This window comes from Erithacus rubecula, assembly GCF_903797595.1.
Source record: "Erithacus rubecula genome assembly, chromosome: 3".
Lineage (NCBI taxonomy): Eukaryota > Metazoa > Chordata > Aves > Passeriformes > Muscicapidae > Erithacus > Erithacus rubecula.
Window position 1 is genome coordinate 46,267,651 of NC_136689.1, and position 13,649 is coordinate 46,281,299.

General features: G+C 37.3%; 1 protein-coding gene across 9 annotated transcripts in view; it reads right to left on the reverse strand.

Annotated features, from left to right (window-relative positions):
• ELMO1 (engulfment and cell motility 1) overlaps nt 1–13,649 on the reverse strand; it is a 335,189-nt gene that overhangs the window by 185,893 nt on the left and 135,647 nt on the right. For all 9 annotated transcript variants that reach the window (XM_079302630.1, XM_079302632.1, XM_079302629.1 and 6 more), the window contains 3 exons: nt 13,302–13,352; nt 11,740–11,862; nt 10,278–10,409 (listed from right to left, as the gene is read on the reverse strand). In XM_079302630.1, the coding sequence (XP_079158756.1) occupies nt 10,278–10,409; nt 11,740–11,862; nt 13,302–13,352 (306 nt within the window). The remainder of the gene's footprint in view (nt 1–10,277; nt 10,410–11,739; nt 11,863–13,301; nt 13,353–13,649) is intronic.

The window sequence follows — 13,649 nt, forward strand, 5'->3', positions numbered from 1 at the left end:
TAAGTTTTTCTGATTAGCTCTATAACTACATTCACAAAATCCTGTCTTTTACAGATTTGTCGAAACTACTGGCAGGTTAAAAAAAACAAACAAACAAACAACAACCAACCAAACAAACAAACAAACAAGCAAACAAAAAAACAACAACCAAACAAAAATAAAAAAACCTGAAAGTTCCAGACTGCAAGAAAGCATCCCTGTCACAGAATCTACACAAGGCTGAAAAACATTCAGACATAGGAACAAACTATTATTTTGGGGAGGTCTCACTAGTAAGTGTCAGAAAGGAAAATATTTACAGTGCACTATATATATGACAAATCATAGCATGCAAGCTAAATAACCTACAGAGGTATCATTTAGCGTAAACGTCAAACATCTGCTGGCATTCAACTGAGAAATAGTAATTTACAGTCAGAACAGTTATTTCTGTATTTCTAAGGCTGAAAAGATTCTGTGTCCATGAAAGTGAGATGTTGAAAAACTTCAGTGAGCAACAGGCATCTGGTGTGATACTGATGCCCTCTGCTGTCAAATATTCCACTTCAGTTACCAGCTTTCTTTTAAAATGAGATTTCAATGTACTCCAAATAATATCAAGCCATATATAGCAGGGAAACCAAGTATTTCTGTCTGTAGGTGAACTAGAAAGAAAAACAATCCTGACAGACATTCAGTATTACTTTAAAGAGAAGATATTACTGTAAAAAGAAGATCTAAGTACTCTCTTAGAAAACATTCTGTGAGATTTCCACAAGGAGTTTCATGTTGAACAACAAAAGAATATTTTAATTTATTAGATGAATCTTTTCAATTGTTTTACAATAAGCAAAGTCAAGACTTCACAAGTGAAACAGAGCGTTTGTGGGTTTAATTTTGGTTTTCTTTTTTAGTTTATGTTTAGGAAATAAACTTTAAAAAGTTCATTTTCAGACTGTATCATCTCCATATAAATTCAGAAAAATTAACTGTAAAATTAACAACTGGCTTGCAGATTGCAACTCCTCCAAATGCCAGAATAATACTAATAAAACCATTAGTTACATCTTTAGTATCACCATCAATTAATATATATATATCCTTACTGTTCCGTTCTGTTGTCCTTTTCTTGTACTTCATGTATTTTGTTCACCTTTCTCAATGCCTTTCTTGTGGTTGCTCTGCCTGAGATCAATCAAGCAGCAATGCTCATCAGGGAACATCAGGGAAGCAAGATATCGAAAGCAAAGGGAAACTTGAGAAAAATATCTAAATTACAGGTAAATCTGGTTGTGTCACCTGCAGTTCAACTTATCTGTCACTTTCCATTTTTAAACTTTAATTTTAGATGCTTTAAAATTATTTTAAATTTTAGAACAAAATACCTAGACTTTTCTTTCTGTACAAAAGCCTTAGCAAATTTTACCAATTATTTGACCATTTTTAGGAATGCTCTATTAAGCACTGCATTGCTCTAACAAAATCAATTTTTACATAATTGTTTGTCAAAATCCAACCGCACTCATTCTATGCAAGGAAAGCTTCTAAGACTTACTCTTGTGTAAATTTTGAGATTCCTTTTGAACGTGCTGCATTTGGCTATATTACAAATACTTAGGATTAACTAAATTTAACAAATCTCTTTGGAACACATTTTTTTCTGAAGATGTTGCCGCTCCTGGGCATTTCCTGGCCCCACCTTCCAGGCTGAGAGAAGAAAAGCAAATCAAAAGTGGAGTGGAAAGAGAGGGTAAGTAGAAGGACACACAGAACAGTGAGAGGTGAGTGTCAAAGTCAGGAATTTGGGAGTGGGAAGGCTTAGAAGAAGTGCAGGAGTGCTAAGGTAGAAAGCAAGATGATGCAAAAAATCTTAATTAAAATTCACAAGCATTTCAAACATTTACATCAGCTTAGATGCTTTCATTTTTTTAAGGTTAATATTACTTGAGGTCCTGGTCTGTTATGCCCAGTGATTTGATCATGTTCTTGTGATACTCCTGTACACAGCAAGAGGATTTACAGTCTGTGAAAACAGAAATAAAAGAACTCGTCCTCAAGATCTGTTTTGTCTTGAACACTTAGAAATATGTGTTTATGAATATAAATACAGTCACATGAAATTCCAACTCTGCCTCTTTACTTAAAAGATCATCAAACACTGAAAGTCACAGTCACTATTACAACTACACTCTTTCTTAGCACCAATAAATGAATGGGTATGATTAGTCTTCATCTTCCAAAGCTTACCCTGAGGAATAAATGAGTAATGGCTTATTTATAAGATAGCCACTGAAAAAATTTGGTCTCAAAATGGCAGAATGAAGCTCACAAAAAAAGGAGATGAGCAACCTCTAGTGGCTAGAAAGGTAAAAATGAAAGGAAAAATCCTAAGTACAGTCCTGTCTTAATCCACTGGTCCAACATTTGGGGAATCTCAGTGGCAATGAGCAGAGCATGTTCTTTTTTACCATCTGCAAATTTACTTCTGCTGAATAAAAGGATACTCAAATCTTATGAAAACTATATATTACAATGAAAGGAGAGAAGAAGAGGAATCTCCTTTCTGGTGCAGTGCTGTAAAATATTGATTTTGCTGTGCTGAAAGGTGCTTAATTAATAGCTGCCAGTACTAAATGACAAAGGGTTTAACTTTAGAATGAGACATATTTACATATAGAAATAGGGCAACTGACCTGAAGGTCTGGCAAGGCATATATGAATAGCTCAGCAAAACAAAATCTTTTCAGAGTTGGGTTTTTTCCCATAGCAACAAGTGATTTCACAAGTTTTGCAATAGTAGATATAGAAAACGAGGATTTTAGGAATAAATACAGTGGAGGAGGATGGAAAACTACTAATAGCTTTCAGTAGTACAGACTAATCTGTCATCTATGCTGTTCTACTGTTAAGGCAGCAATTACATCTTACCAATCTAAAATTTTAAAAGGTTCAGGTCTAAATTTTTTAAAGGATCACATCTAGTATGGCATATATGCAGCATTGTTCTAAAAATGTTCCTTTGCCACTGCCAAAGCCAACAAGATAATCTAAATGTAAGGATACATTGCTTTTATTATGGTTGAAAAATTTTCCCAAAGGATAAAAACCTACAATCACTGCAAAGTGTCATCTACCAAAGGAAATAACAGGGAGATGAGAACTAAATAGCTGCAGACAACCACTCACAATCTTTGTGATGAGTTTTTCAGCATTTTAGACCTTCCTTTTTTAGGAGAAAAAGAATGACCATCCTCAGGTCTTCAACAAAAATAGGTAAGTAAATACATCCCACAGCGTTTCCTTCTGTCCATTTCCCTCTCACCCATCCTCCTAGGAAAGTTTCATTCTCCCTAGCCAGGCAAACTGGTACCATTAATCCAGATGACCAGCTGGAACAAGGTGGTTTCAGAGATCCAGCTTACATTAGTAACTCCATAGAATTTAAGGACTATTCATTCTCCTGCAGGATTTGGCATCCCAACTCCATCCCAGTCTTGCTCTGTGTTAACTTTTTAGAGCCCAAGTCAATCTACTGTGAAATTGACTACCACTCATCTACACCATGCACACTACCTAGAATTGTACACTGCCTTTTCACTGCATGACTTTGCTTTGACTCTTTACTTTCTGTCAGTCAATAATAAAGGGTAAAAGATCATCACACAGTGACATAATTCTTTATCTACTGACTTTCTATCAAATCTGAACTTTCTTTGAAGATGCACACACCACCACCAGTAAAACTGTGACTAAAATCTTCAGTCAAATAATTTATTGTGAATAGTAAGCTATAATGTATCAATAGTTGAAGTTAAATTGATCAAAACTAGGTTGCAACAATTTCACAGCCTAGAATATCAAGCAAAATGTAGCACCCTATCTTTAGAAAAAAATTTAGAAAATTTAGAAAAAAATATGGTTAAACTATTGGAGTCAGAACCCTGCACCTTAGGCAATAAAAATAAAAGTGTTTTGCCTATAGATTAGTTAAGAGGTGGGGATTGTTGTGTTGACTATTATTACAGTGGCCAACACTTCATATTTCTAAATGCCGTTTCCAGTTTTTAATGTCTTGGACAGTACTTATTAGGCAAGTGAAATTTACACAAAGGCAAAGATTAATATTTGGTTCACAAGGCTAAACTAAACCTAGTCCATCCTTTGAAAATAAGGTACAGAAAAATTCAATTTGCATCTGTCTTTAGAAAGTCCTGACAACTTTCAGTGCAAAAGTTGGAAATGACTGAGCAGACTTCATACTGATGGAGGAACAAACAGGGTGAGAGGAAAAGATGGAGAGGGAGACTGGAAAATCCAGGGGAGAACCACCTCACAAGAAGGGAGTGAGGATGTAAAAAAGTGGAAATTCAGGGAGAATGAATGAATGAATGAATGAATGAATGAATGAATGAATGAATGAATGAATGAATGAATGAATGAATGAATGAATAACAAAGAGTGATCTGACAGGCTGGAAGGAGATAGATCCAGCTGGGTATCAAAATGGAACAAAGAGCTCCACAGGAATGGGCATTCAAAATCGAAGAGTAAGGAAAGAAATTGAGAGAGAAAGGCCAGAGAAGCTAAGAAGTTGAAAAACAAGGCATGATAGCACAGCACAGGGAACCTGCAAACTACCAAAGCTGAGTGAATAAACCCAGAAACAGCCTAAAGACACAGTTAGCAAAATACAGGAAGGAGGTGTGGTGTGCCAACCTTGGCCAGCAGCCATACACCCACCCAACTGCTCACTACACCCATCTTCAACAGAGCAAGGGCAGGAAAAGGATGGAAAAGCTCCCTGGCCAAGATAAGGACAGGGAGACTGTTCCATCATGGGCAAAACAGAGTTTACTTCTGTTAAGTTAATTAAATTCACTGCCAATTGAAACATTTGAAAAGTGAAAAAAAAAAACTAAAACCATACATTTCCCCCCTGTTTTTCCAAAGCTTAAACTTAATCCTTCACCCTCAAATTCTGGGGCAGCTGTGGGACACAGATAGAGTATGTCATGAAAATTATGGAGGAGGAAAAATGAGCACACCAGAGCTCTACTAAGTAGTTTGAAGAGGACAGCAATTAAATCCTGGAGTCATTTGATTTTGCCACTTTTGCAGGTAATGATTACAAGGTAATCATTATTGCAAATTATTTTCCCGATAACCTCCATTCAACAGAGTCAAGGGACTCCATCTGGGGAATATATCATGATGTCAAGGTTACTGAAGTTACTGTGGACAATCAGCTAATGAACTATTCCAAGAGACAATGAAAAGCACCACAGAAGAACCTATGAGAAAACTGTTAGTTCTTATCTTTAAAGTGCTACTTGGTTACAAACAAGAGATTTTTGAAAAAGATAAAGGACTTAAGATAAAGTAGATTAAAGATAAGTATTTTAAGATAAAACAAATTATCTGCTTATCTGGGACATGATGAAGAGAAAAAAATACAAGTCTGAAAGAAATCTCAGAAGGTCCTCAGGTCTATATTTTGCTTAAGGCATACTTAGCTAACCAACTGTTTTTGAACCTTCTTTCCAAAACTTTTTGGACAAATCCTCCAAATTATCTATGCTGGTGCTTCTTCTCCTCAGAAATTTTTTTGCAATGTCTAAAAAATTAACTACACAAACATTTAAATCATCCATCTAATTATTCATGTCTTCTTCAGACTGCTCTAAGCAACCTTGGTTGTTGGTGTTTTTTCTTTCAGAGTCCTCATGTGCTTTGTTTCCTGGAGCCACCATTGTGGCATTTTCATAATGGATTGACCTCCCTCTTTAAAGTTGTGGCAAATTTTGTCCTCATCATTCCAATTGAAAATCTCTCCTATAAATTAATTGCCATCACTGACTTTTACTTTACATATAGCTTCCTCCTCTCAGCACTGGCATACACAATGGAGATTTCCACAGTGTTCAGGCTGATTGGCTAAAAAGACAAGCTTTTAAAGTCAACTCTTGTAAAACATTTCCATCATCACTGCACAAGCCTCACCCTCTGCACACAACCCACATTCAGTCAGTCCACAAGTCACTGCAGAGTTTACTGAAATTATATAGTCTTCTAGATGATGTCCAAGAAATGCAAAAAGTGGCCTCAGCAGTTCATATGTTCAAAAAATATTTTCCAGATAAATCCTAGCTTAACATTCAAACTTTTTTTGTGGCTTCATCACACAATCTCTCTTATCTTTTTCTACAGACAAGATACTTTCCTGCAGATGAAATTCTTGCCGGATGTCCTAAATGAACACTATTACTCTTTGTATGACTGCATAAAATGACATTATTTCTGTTTCTGTAATCCAAAAGGTGATCTAATTTGGCATGGTGTTTCTTTCATCACGGCTTCCCATATTCATTCCATCAGAAGATTTCTTCAGCATATATTAACTTTCTTATGCCACCACCACTAATATCTTGAAAGTCAAGGCCACAGCTGCCTTTTACAGAATATCCCACCATTCTCAATGGCCCTTTAAGTTGTCACCTTCTATCAGATAGTCCCTTACTGATTCCAAATCTCCTTCATAAACTCACATTTTATTTTGCTGCACTAGCAAATCTCAGTGTAGCACAACAAAATTATGAAATCACTCACTTTCCATGTTGGCTTTTTGTATTTATACAAACTGTTTATGTTTAATTGAAGAAAATAAAAACAAACAAACAAAAATCTTCAGAAGCTCTGCATACTGAAAACTTGAGGAAAACTGTTCTGGATGAGATTGTTGGAGATGTCTTTCCAATATGCTAAGTTCCTTATCAACTGTTCAGAGCTGCATATAAGGAAACACATTCATTACAACCTCTCAATGACAATAGTGCTGTTTAAAGATTTATGATGAAAATATACAGGATCATGAGGGTTGTTTTATAACTATTTTCCACCTCGATTATGGGAATTAAGCTTACTCAAATAGAAGGAAGAGTAGTCAGGCTATTTGCAATTTACACAGAAAATAAGAAATAATTCAATAGGATGGAGTGTATCCTGGATCTCCTAATTGGGTGTTTTTTGTTGATTTTGTCAGCATTTTAATAAATCTCACAATTATCTCATCTGAAAATCTCTTTACTTGGTCATCCTAACCATCTGGTGAAGTCCTGTAGTTGCTTTAGCTGAATATAGGTTTCTTACTATGCAGTTTTACAAATTTCATTGTTATCTTCTGAAATAATTTCTGGACTTTTTCTCTTTTTGACATTACATTTGTAGTGGGGTAAGGCTTTTTGATGTGGCTGAGAAAAATAAACATAACTCTTGAATTTCCTGTACAGAAAGAGAACGAGCAGTCCAGGAATAACTTAAAATGGTAAAATGGTTTTACTTTCTCTCTGGAAATTAATATTTAATCAGCTCAAGAAAATTTGCTTCCTGATCATCAGCACTAGTGGAATGAAGACAGCATTCAAAGTCAGACTGCTGTTTGGCAGGTTCTTGTTGCCACACAGCTGAAGCAGAGGGGAGACAAACCTCACACTGTTCAGATCATGATCAGTTTGCTAATGTAGCCCTCTACCTGCAGCTGATGAAAGCACTGAAGACACTTTATTGAAAAGAAGCAGATGGGGTGAAGGCAGCCAGGAGTTGGAACACTGCCCATGTATGAGGCTGGGGATAAGCAGCCAGATTTCACAAGAGGTCCTGCTCTCTTTCCTAGCCATGGGAGGAAGGTAATACTCCTCTTCAGCTGTTAAAAAAAGTTGTACCTACTATGTCACCTGGACTCTTAGCTCAAAGTAAAGCTTCAGTACAAGAGTAGAATAACTCTCCTCACACTTCACTGTTGAAATTTGCCTCATCATACTGCTAATATTATAACCTGCCACCCATTAGGGCTCTTGCTATGGTGCTTCTTTCACAGCTTACTTGCCTACGTTGTTTCTTATCTTCCACAATGCTTTTCTACATTTTCTCCACTGCTTTAATCCAGTTCCCATTCCCTCCTAAACATTGCTTCCCATCCCCTTTTGAAAGACTATCATAATCAAAGAGTAACAGTGCTGCAGTTACCCTTGACAACTGCCAGAATGTTTTCAGCAGGCTTCCTAATGAACAGCCCAAAGGGGAGTAATGAAGCTGAGGGATGAGTCAACAACAACAAAAAAAAAACCCCAAACCCCCCAAAAAAGCCTCACAAAACCACACACAAAACCCCACAAACGAAAAAACAAACCCCACACTGAGCTTCAAAAGCTCCTTCAAAGCACTAGTGTTGCTATCATGCTTGCAACCTCAAAATGCCAGGTTCCTCCCTTCCCGTCCATTTACTTAATTACTCCTTACACATACAATTGCACTGATCCAGTGCTAATTTTTTCCTCATTCATCAGTAATGAAAACAGCTATCAGAACACAGAAAGGCTCTGCCCAGTTCCCTTGTGGTTTTGGGAGAATTGAGCCCTATGCCACAGAGCTAGGCAGAGAACTCAAACTGCACAGCAAGCTCCAGTTTGCACCAAGAGTGCTGAAAACCTCTCTCTGTAACTGGGGCTACTGTACATTATTCAGTGTATATTTGCTAGGCCAAAAGGACAGGAATGAATCACAGGAGATAGGAAGTATACCATTTCACTGTACATGTGCATGTTTCCAGAGGGGGAAAAATACATGTGTCCTGGGTTGATGTTACAACATGTTATTAGTTAACATAAATGTGTGCAACAGTTTAGCTAGATCATGCTCCCCAGTTGAGTTTTAGGCAAGCCCAGAACTCCAATTCATCTGATTAAGTCAGGGTAGAAGAGATTTCTGCATCCCGTATTCACACATTGAAGGACATCCAACAATCAAAACACAAGGCTCTATAAGTGAATACCATAGAGTCATACCTCAGCTTTATTGTGCTCATAAGTCCATATTAATGCTAACAAACTACAGTGACTCTACACGGCTGTCACAGATCCATTAGGCAACACCTGTTCATCCATGATATCACTAAAAGTTAGATTCTAATGGTGGTATGTCATATAAAACTACATGCTTAAACTTCAGGTAGTTATTTCTTCCTTCTAGAATCATAGAATTGTTTAGGTAGGACAAGATGTCTGAGATCATTGAGTCCAACTGTGCCATGATCACCACTAATCTATGTCCCTAAAAGCCACATCTACACATTTTTTAAACAACTCCATGTTCCATGACTCAACCACTTCCTTGGACAGCCTGTTCTAATGCTTGACAACCCTTCCCATGAAGAAATTTTATGTAATATCCTAAATAATATAAAACTATCTCGTCCTGTAACTTGTTACCTGGGAGAAGAGACTGAACTCACATGGCTATTACACTCCTTCCAGGTAGCTGTAGGGAGCAATGAGGACTCCCTTGAGCCTGCTTTTCTCCAGGCTAAACACCCTCAGCTGCTCATCATCAGCCTTGTGCTCCAGACCCTTCACCTGCTCTGCTGCCCTTCTCTGTACAAATTCCAGCACCTCAATATCTTTCTTAATGCACAGTACTCAAGTACTTAATGAACAGTACTCAAGGTGTGGCCTCATCAGTGCTGAGTACAGGGGTACAATCACTGCCCTTGTCCTACTCGCCACACTATTGCTGATCCAGGCCAGGATGCCATTGGCCTTCTTGGCCATCTGGGCACACACCTGCTCATGTTCAGCCAGCTGTTGACCAACACCCCCAGGTTCTTTTCCTCTGAGCAGCTTTCCAGACATACTTCCCCAGGTATGGATCATTGCATGGGGTAGCAGTACCCAGCACTTTGCCTTACTTAACCTCATACAGTTGGTCTCCATTATCCTCCACACATTCCAGGAATCTCCTAGAATGTTTCCTCTCTGCTGTATCATATTTCCAGCTGCCAGCTGGTAAGATCAAAGTTCTCTGTGAAAAAAAAAGAGTTACAGATCTTGAGATTTCTCCCAGAAGCTTGTGGAATATTTTGCCTGCATCTTTATCCTAGTTGGGTGGCCTATAACAGGTGATCATGAAATCTGCCTTACTGATCTTCCTCCTGGTCCTTAGCCATAAACACTCAATCCTATTGTCACCATCACTAAGCTTTGGGCAGTCAAAACAATCCCTAAGAAACAGGGCTACTCCACTACCTCTACTTCCTTGCCTATCCCTTGTAAAGTGCTTATAGCATCCATTCCAGCACCCTGGCTTCTGCTAAAACTCATTTGGAGTTAGCAGGATTTCTGGGGAAAGGGAGAAAAGTTACTTATTTTAGGAAACAGATAGAAGACCAAGTAAGAGACTAATGAAAAGATGTACTATAATGGATTTATGCACCCACTTTCAGTGGACTATCACACAAAAACACTCACAATAAATCCAAGTTTTTTATAGTCTCGAGTGTACATAGATTTCCGTTTCTCCATACTGCCACTGCTGTTGTTAGGTTCAGATTCGGCATCAAAGGCAATTCTTCTGAGTTCAAATATGATATCTCGCTGAGCCTGCGTTAAAACAAGGTTAAAGAAATTGTTACAATAACTGATCTCTCATTTAATTAAACAATACCAGAAAAGGTATTTCAAAACACTGTATTCCTCCTCACTGCCCAAAGTTTTTGTGTCTAAATTCCCTACTTCGTACTTGGAGAAACAGTCAGCAAGAATGACCTTGTGGTTCCCACTTTTAAAAGTTCTCACATTTATGAGATTCACATGTGGGTGCTTAAGTGTTGACTTTCAGAAGAGGGACCCAACTTAGCAAGGCCTCCGACTACAGAATTTTAAACACAGAAGCCAAGAGATCACACACGTTTAAAATCAAGCCATTGATTAAGCTGGTACTTAAGCACCTTGCTGGATGAACACAAAATGACTCAGCACTCTGTGTTCATTTTGGTAACTATCCATTTTTGCTTTCACAGAAATAGGCAAGAGAGGAATTACTGCAGCTGGAAATGTCTCAAGACAGTGATAACCACCCTATCAGGAATATTAACAACACTGTGTAAGTCACTCTCTATGGAGATATGCACTAATTGACTGCATGTACATTCCCAGGAGTCAAACTTTCCCATCTCAAACTTAGGAAGTATAAAATCCTAAAGCATGATGTTGCTTTTGTTTACAATTATCTCGCTCTCCCACCTTCTCTTCTTCAAATTATCAGCAAGTCTTAAGATGACTTCAGCTTACAAATAAAATCCTCCTTGTACAGTTCCTAAATGAAGGCCACAAAAATTAAAGAAACAAAACTCATCATCCCAATGGCTCACCAACCTTATATTTAAATCTCTTTAACATCCTAGAGGAGTGTCACTTTTTGCACAATTAACAATATCAATGTCTGCACACAGCAAGCAATAAACAAATGAAGTACTTTATAGGTTCCCAGTAACAAAACCAGGGTTTATTGTTACACAATTTAACTTCAACTCTAGCATGCCAGATAGTTTTCATGCAAACATTTAATTTAGCTCTCCAGAAGTACTTTTGGAAGGACCATACATTTCTAGTGCTTCTGAGAAGGGCACAAAGGAAACCAATGCTGGACAGCTGCTCAGAGATACTGCTCAGGAGGACAGAAAATACAGTTAATGGAACTACATGTTAAGGAGCATTGTCTGGCCATTTCATTGTACTTTTGCACAAGGAATGAAATAGCCAGTGCATCTCCTTACAACCAAAAACATAACCCAACTTCACAGACAGAGAAAATTAATGACTTCTGTAAATGCTCCTAGCAAAGTGGTTTTTTTCCTCCATGAAGAGCTTTAGGTACATCAGTGAGGAGTTGCTGTCTTCCTGCTAAGACCAGATCATGCCAGATGCTTACCTGATCCTGTGGATCCATTTTTGTCATCATTCTGTCTTCCAGAAGATTAAAGGTAAGTACTTGCAGGACATACAGCTGATGTGCCATTTCATTATTGATGGCTCTTTGTGCCCTGATAACGTGCTGCAAAGAAAGAGAGACAGATTTTGGTGAATCAGAAAATTACAGTGGGTGATGTCAGGTGCTTCAAGTATGTGCTTGCTATGCAACTGTGTATCTGTACTCCAAAAACGAAAAAAAACCCCAAAAACTCGAAACAGAAAAACCCCATACACAAACACAAACCCTGCCTCACCTCCAAAATCAAACCACTAGGATTAGCACTACTGATTTATATAATGTATTGTGTAATTTAAGGAGACACAACTTTACACTAGATGGGGTCTGTGCTTATACTGAGTAGTAGCATTAAAAAAATTGCTGAGAAGTCACTTCAAAGAAAAAATAAGTCCATTCCAAGAGCTTTAGAGCTCTCTATTTAATTTATTTTTTTCTAAGAGATTATATTAAGAAAATATTTAAGAGAGTAGTTGTCTGAGGAGAAAAGTGTTCAGACTGCAAACACAAGCAGAAAATACAATGATTTAACAGGGCTCAACAGGAAGTCAGCATCATACCACAATCCCGCCTCTACTAAAAATCTCTAATCTGTATGAGAAAGACTGCCTAGAAATATATTAGTATATGATACCCTATATGTGCAGAATTATCCCATTCAGAAAGCATACACTAAACTGATGGATAATTTAAAAATCCCTGGTGTGCCAAAAACACCAAGTAGTTTTATATGGGAAACAGACCCTCCAAACACAGCAAAATACGTAACAAAGAGTCACCAAGTGGGAGATGGATATGTCAACTGATGTTATACAGTTCCAGAGAATAAAATAATCTGTCTGCCAAAAGGCCACTGGAGCATTTATGACAATAAATGAACACCTAAGAATATCATCCTTACAATTGCTCCAAGCTACTTATGAACTCAACTGGTGTAAAAATATGCCTTATGAAATACATTCTAGGGGTTTTGTATGCATCAATGAAATTATGATAGCAAATGAGAAATGAGAATGAGAAATGAGAAAAGGGGTTTTTTGTTGTTTGGTTTGTTTTATACTCATTACAGAGAAAGATTTTCCCTCATTCAATGGAAGCTGTAATCTACTTAAATGTCAAAGGCAAAATCTGTGATTTTTCATGGTAGCAGATGCACGTCTTCAATATTATATTCATTAATTATTGCATTAGCTTTAATTCATGCTTCTGGTGTGAAAGTCATGATGAAATGTGTCAATCAAGACAGTTTAATCAAAAGAACCAATAAAAAAAGGTGTATTCAATACTGTATTTTCATGAAGTAACACAATTTCAGTGACTGGGAAAACAACCATTCCAAAAAGCCCATTCAACCACAATTCAAACCTTATCTTCTATATTACAAGGCTTCAAAGCATATCAAAATACAAGGGCAATTGAAATATATTAAGACCTATAAACACCAAAAAAGGAGTCACCTTTTCTCCGTCTCTATGCAACAGTAACTTTGGCAACCATATACTTACAGTTAAGATGATGGAACGAAGCTGCTTTTGTGCCAAAATGTTTGCCATTTCCTAATTTAGATTAAAAAAAAAAAAAATTAAAAAATAGCCATAAGCAGGTATTTTAGTGTCATAGCTAGAAAAAAAAACCACACTGACTTAAAATGTCTTACATTTCTGCATTGTTACTTTTAAATGAAAGAAAGCAGTATAACAGCACTATGACTGTATGCGTTATTTGGGGAACCACAAAGTTAAAATACTCTACTTATGAGAAGAGAGGTCAAGACAGTTAAAAGTACATTACAAGCTGAGGGCTTTGGTGATCCAAAATTTGTGGTGAAAGACTTCAGAAGAGACCTCTGTGGG